At 45.6% G+C, this 6,000-nt stretch overlaps 1 protein-coding gene across 1 annotated transcript; it reads left to right on the top strand.

The window, feature by feature from the left end:
* The first annotated feature begins 3,642 nt into the window (after positions 1–3,642).
* LOC143964164 (E3 ubiquitin/ISG15 ligase TRIM25-like) lies at positions 3,643–5,241 on the top strand. The gene has a single exon (XM_077473868.1). The coding sequence runs from the start codon at positions 3,652–3,654 to the stop codon at positions 5,224–5,226; it is 1,575 nt and encodes a 524-aa protein (XP_077329994.1). The 5' UTR covers positions 3,643–3,651; the 3' UTR covers positions 5,227–5,241.
* The last annotated feature ends 759 nt before the right edge of the window (positions 5,242–6,000 follow it).

Here is a 6,000-nt window from a genome sequence, read left to right as displayed (position 1 = left end):
CATGGCTGCCATCAGGCAACAAGCAGCCAGGCCATGGTGCAAGAGACCGCACTTCTTGAGACAGGTCCCCTTGCGGTGGTAATCTCATTCTGACCACACAAGAGCCAGGGACTGAGAATTAATTTCCTCATTGGTTGAAGAAACAAACACGCTGAATGTCCGATCAACGTGCTACTTTCCAAGGGAGGCACACTGGCAATTCCAGAGCCCTAGCCAGCATGACTTAAGTGGGAACTCCCTGTATCTGTCAGCAGCGTACAGTCCAACACAGTCGTGGCCATACAGCCAACAAGAGTTTGCTGTACAAGAGGTAGAGTGGTTTCCAGCATAGCGTCTTAACTCCACAAAGCACACACTTGTAATCCGTATGGTGTCAATGAAACACAATCCAAGAGCATTCACCAGTAATATCTGGGACCCGTAACTTCAGGGTTTCTCCTTTAGCATTTACCGTAGTAATGTCGAATGTCTTTCATGTTAGGCCCGGCGGATAATCACACTGTCTGAGTTAATTTTGTGACCAAAGCTCCAGGTTTGCAATACAGAGATATACCTCTCAGTTATCTTGGGCGACAACTGTTGGAAGTCCCAAGAAAGAGGAAAGTACCCCCTAGGGTGGGACTTTAAAAGCACTACCACATAAACAGTAAGAAATAATAGAGAAATACACATTTATTGAAGAACATATATAAAATATTGCACATAACTGTGGAAACAATTTATACAAAAATGCAAAGAACGATATAATTTCCTGAACCCGACGCATTTCAGAGATTAATGCTGCCTCCTTCATCAGGGATTTTCACAGAAAGTATAATATCTATAAAATTCAAATGCAAAATGATCAATCATAGTACAACCCTTCCAAATACTACTGGATAATTATATATACAATACTGAGGGTGTTGAACACTTACATCATAGCCATTTGCATGTACATAGGAGTATCCACATTGATTAAAAAAGAGAATGACACTGTCACATAGGAATCCCTTGCGTATCCCGTTCACACGGTTGTAACTTTGGTTTAAAGTCAGTTTAAATGGGGGGAATAATCAAATGCTGTGTGGGGATCCAATCCTTAATCACGCCAAAGAGAGTTGAAGTCTGGAAACTCAAATACAGCAAGGGTCACATGTGTGCTTAGGCCCAGAAAAAGGAAAATTTAGAATAAAGGACATGTATAATAAAATAAAATGTATAAGGAAGATGTTCAAACTGCAGTCATAGTTAATGGAACCCAGTAGAGTAATTAAACATACCTGAGTAAAGCAGGGACATCAATTACATGTCATGTCATGCCACCACATGGCGCAAGCGCTGCCACGCGCGTGTGCCATGTCAATCACACGGCACATGCGCAATGATGCCACGCAACATGGAGTGTCAGCGTCCCACCGGCACGGCAACCTGGATACAGGTGGGAATGAAGTGGCAAAGGATGAAACCTACAACTTCCTCCCAAAGAGTCCTCATGAAGGGGAATCTTAGCCGTGCCGGGCACACATAAATGACTGGCATGAGCACTGTCGATAAAAGTAAAAAGCATCTTCTGACAAGATCAGAATTGGTCCCTATAATCAGGGAACTCTTGCTGGCCCCTGGGGGGTGAGGACAGACCCCTGCCAATGTGTTACAAGTCTCTGTTTTTCCCTGCCATGAAAGGGTCAAAGGTCAGCTTCACTGGCAGATAGCCACCACAGGGGAAAATCTGGGTCTCAGTGCCCCATATCTCTAACTCCTCCAACTTTCAGAATGGCAGGTGCTTAACCACTTCAATACAGGGCACTTTCGCCCCCTTCCTTCCCAGCCCAATTTTCAGCTTTCATCGCTCTAGCGCCTTCAGTGACAATTGCGCGGTCATGCTACACTGTACCCAAATGAAATTTTTATCATTTTGTTCGCACAAATAGAGCTTTATTTTGGTGGTATTTATTCACGACTCCGTTTTTTATTTTTTGCGATATAAGCGCAAAAAAGCGGAAATTTGGAAAAAAAACAATATTTTCTTTTTTCTATTTTAAAAGAAATCCAATAAAATCTAATTTTGTCATAAATTTAAGCCAAAATGTATTCTGCTACATGTTTTTGGTAAAAAAAATTCCGTTAAGTGTATAATAATTGGTTTGTGTGATCACGGACATATGATATGTGTACAGATAATCATTGGGACATGTGATTTTAGTGGGACATATGTGGGGGACATGTTTTTATTATTATGGACATGTGTTTTTATTATTTGGGGACATGTATGTTTTGGGGACATGTGTGTTTTGGGGACATTGTGTTTATACTGTGTGGTGTGTTGTGTGTTTACACTAGACTGATGATCAGTGAGTAAAAAGCTGTAAAAACAGCTCATACTCACTGATCATCAGCCGGCTGCAGCGATCTGCTCTCCTCTCCTCAGCGATGACTTCTGTGTGAGGAGAGGAGGAGCCGATTGCCTAGCAACCGGCTGTTTGTTTACATCACATGACAGCCGTGATTGGACACGGCTGTCATGTGATCGGGAGGGCCAATCACAGAGCCCTCCTGCCGATCTGAGATGCACCGTGTCCGGATGACACGAGCACATCGGGATCGCGCCGCTGCGCGGGCACGCGCGCGCACGATCCCGCTCCTTCTGAAGGACGTTCCTGAACGTCCTATCAGAAGTAGACGGCTCCCATCCGGCCGTATATGTGCATTGGCCAGGTGGGAAGTGGTTAAGCTACTTATCGTAGAAGTCTCTGTAGAGAAGGTTCACTTGTGCCCCAGTATCCAGGAGGGCTTTCGTGTAGATTCCTCTACTTGAATGGATACAACTGGAGAAGATCCCATGAGCTTGGCAGGGAACTTGCCGGACCTGGTATCCTCAGCCTGTTCTGTGGCCTGTATCTGTGCTCCTTTTCTTGTGGGAATTCTGATCCAGCTTGGTTCTCCATTGAGTTCCTGGAGTTTGGTGTGCATTGATCCAGCTTGGTTCTCCATTGAGTTCCTGGAGTCTGGTGTGCACTGACCTTCTGACACCAGGCAGTATCTGTTAAAGGGAGCAGGACACTGAGTCACACAGTATACACACACAGAGGGTTCGGACGTCCACTGCAGTCTCTTTCAGTCGAGGTGCTATGTACTGTACATTGGCACCCGGTTGGCTCTGAAGTTTCCCACGGGCCTCCGGGGAATAGCTTCTTCAACGCTTTTACCAACTCTGCTGTGAGATCTGCCAAATTCTCTCCATTTGGGCACTGTGCGGTGAGCCATTGGCTCCTGCAGCTGTCAATCAAATGTTGTGACATGGGAGTGGGGCTTGTCAGACACAGACAGGGTGGCTTGGGGAGAAGCATGCAAGGATGCTCCCATGGAAAGCAGCTTTCAGTGGGGGCACCCACTGAAAAGGAGAGGCTTGGAGCACTGGTGAGGGTCTACAGAAGAAGAGGATCTGGGCTTCTCTGTACAAAAGTATTGCACAAAGCAGGTCAGTAGAGACATGTTTGTTATTTTAAATTTAATAACACTTTAAACATATGCATTTAGTTCACATCACCACTCAGTCTCGCCCTCTAAATGAGGACACACCCGGCTGCATTCTGACACTGGTCCAACGGCATTCATTTCCTCCCCAGCATCAGAGGCTTTCTTGGTCTTTTCTCTCTTCTGCTGTCAGCGATGGCATCTGCTGATCTGAGAGCTGAGCTAGAATGTTCCATCTGTCTGAACATTTATACAGATCCTGTAAACCTGAGATGTGGACACAACTTCTGCCGGGTCTGTATTGATCGTGTTCTGGATATGCAGGAGGGGTCTGGAGGATATTCCTGTCCTGAATGCAGAGAGAAGTTTCCGGATCGTCCTGCACTGCAGAGGAACATAACACTACGTAACATAGTGGAGAAGTTCCTGTCTGCTCAGCCAGATCTGGAGGAGTCCGGGGTCTTCTGTACTTACTGTGTGGACTCTCCTGTACCTGCTGTTAGATCCTGTCTGCTCTGTGAGGTTTCGCTATGTGATAAACACTTGAGAGTCCACAAAAAGTCCCCAGAACACGTCTTATGTGACCCCACCTTGTCCATAGAGAGCAGGAAATGCTCCGTCCATAAGAAGATCCTGGAGTATTACTGCACTGAGGATAATACCTGTATCTGTGTGTCTTGTTGTATGATTGGAGGACATAAAGGACATGAGATGGAGTCACTGGATGAGGCTTCTGAGAAGAAGAAGGAGACACTGAGGAATGTTCTGCAGAAACTTCTGACAAAGAGAGAGGAGACGGAGGAAAGAGTCCAGAGTCTGCAGGAACACAGGAGGAAAGTAGAAGGAAAAGCAGCTGGTGACACCGAGAGAGTCACTGTCCTGTTTAGAAATCTCAGGAGACGTCTGGAAGACTTGGAGAAGACAGTCCTGAAGGAGATCTCTGGGTGGGCTGAGAGGGTCTCTCTGTCCATTTCGTATTTCTTTCAGGATCTTGAAAAAAAGAAGGAGGAGCTGTCCAGGAAGTTGCGTCACATTGAGGAGCTGTGTAACGTGACGGATCCACTGACTGTCTTACAGGAATCAGACACAGGTGACTTGTGTGATACTGAGGATGGAGATAATGAGGACAGAGAGAGACATGAGGAGCTCCTCCATGATGTAGGGGGTCTGGATGGAGATGGGGTCTTATACACAGGTTTATCTGATATAATAACAGACATAAATGTATACTTCTATATACAGGGAGCTGCAGACATATTACTGGATGTAAATACAGCTCATAATTATCTCCATATATCAGATGACAGGAAAACTGTATCCAGGTCAGATATATATCAGAATCGTCCAGAAACACCGGAGAGATTTCAGGGTTATTCTCAAGTGTTGAGTTCTCAGAGTTTCTCCTCAGGGAGACATTACTGGGAAGTGGATGTCGGGGGATCAGATGGATGGATAGTCGGGATGTGTTACCCCAGTATAGACAGGAGAGAATTGGAGTCAGGGGTTGGATATAATAACAAGTCCTGGGGTTTGGGCAGGAATGGTAATCGGTATGAGGTGATACATGACAGTAAATGGATCCCCTTATTTGCTAGTACCCCCAGTAAGAGAGTCGGGATATATCTGGATTATGATGCCGGACGGATCTCCTTTTATCATCTGTGTGACCCGATCCGACATCTCCACACCTTCACCACCACCTTCACTGAGCCCCTCCATGCTGGGATATGGGTAGGGGGAGGTTGTATAAAGATATGGGGGGGGATTTGAGGGATATGTGAACTCCGCCCAGAGACTAATGACATCACACAGAGGGGGGTGGGATTTGTGGAATATTTAGTCAATAGTCCTGCAGTATTTTCTTCTTTATCTCAGCTCACTGTGATTAGCTGTAATAACTGTCCAATCATAGTATAAAGGCTTTATTTATTTTGGCCAGGAAGGGGTGTGATCTATCTCAAGCTTATCTAGTATATTTTTTCTTTGTTTAAGTAAAAGTAGACACCGCGTTTTTAGTAGTGGGTGGAGTGCAGAGGGGTTGGAGCCCTGTAAGGTTGTTATTGCTGTCTGTGTCCCAAAGATGTACCCTCTTTTGTCCTGGTGACCATTATCACAGAAAGGAAAAGTGAATCCCAAACTTTGGGTTTTCACGAGCACAGAAAAAAGGGAAAATCTTCTAATAGGGACACTAGTTCTGATGACAGCCAGGGATTCCCTCACTTTGGAGGGATTTCTTGTCACTTCCTGTTTTGGCTATGGAGCAGGAAGTGAAGGAAGTGAAGGAAAATCTCCACAATGTGAGATTAACGGCAATGCAAACTGACAGGGGTTATGCTATCTGGCTGTAGTTACCATAAGTGTTGCCAACTCCCGGAGTGAAATTTACTGACAGGACGCCCAAAGTTTACAAACCGCACGGACCCGGACATGTTATAGGACATAGTTAGAGGCTGGTCGATGCTGAGGGGGTGATGAGCTCTGTCTGTACTGGGAGGACTCATGGAGATCGGGGGAGGGGAGGGGTGAAGGGTGACAATAGAGCAT

The sequence above is a fragment of the Lithobates pipiens genome, unplaced genomic scaffold (assembly GCF_037356315.1).
Source record: "Lithobates pipiens isolate NorthernLeopardFrog02 unplaced genomic scaffold, aLitPip1_a1.2 Scaffold_8, whole genome shotgun sequence".
NCBI lineage: Eukaryota > Metazoa > Chordata > Amphibia > Anura > Ranidae > Lithobates > Lithobates pipiens.
Note: the sequence above shows the minus strand (reverse complement) of the source record. Positions and strands in the feature narration are given on the sequence as shown.

What these genes read in the sequence shown, in the direction of transcription:
- LOC143964164 (XM_077473868.1), top strand. Translation starts at nt 3,652, where the DNA reads ATGGCATCTGCTGATCTGAGAGCTGAGCTAGAATGTTCCATCTGTCTG.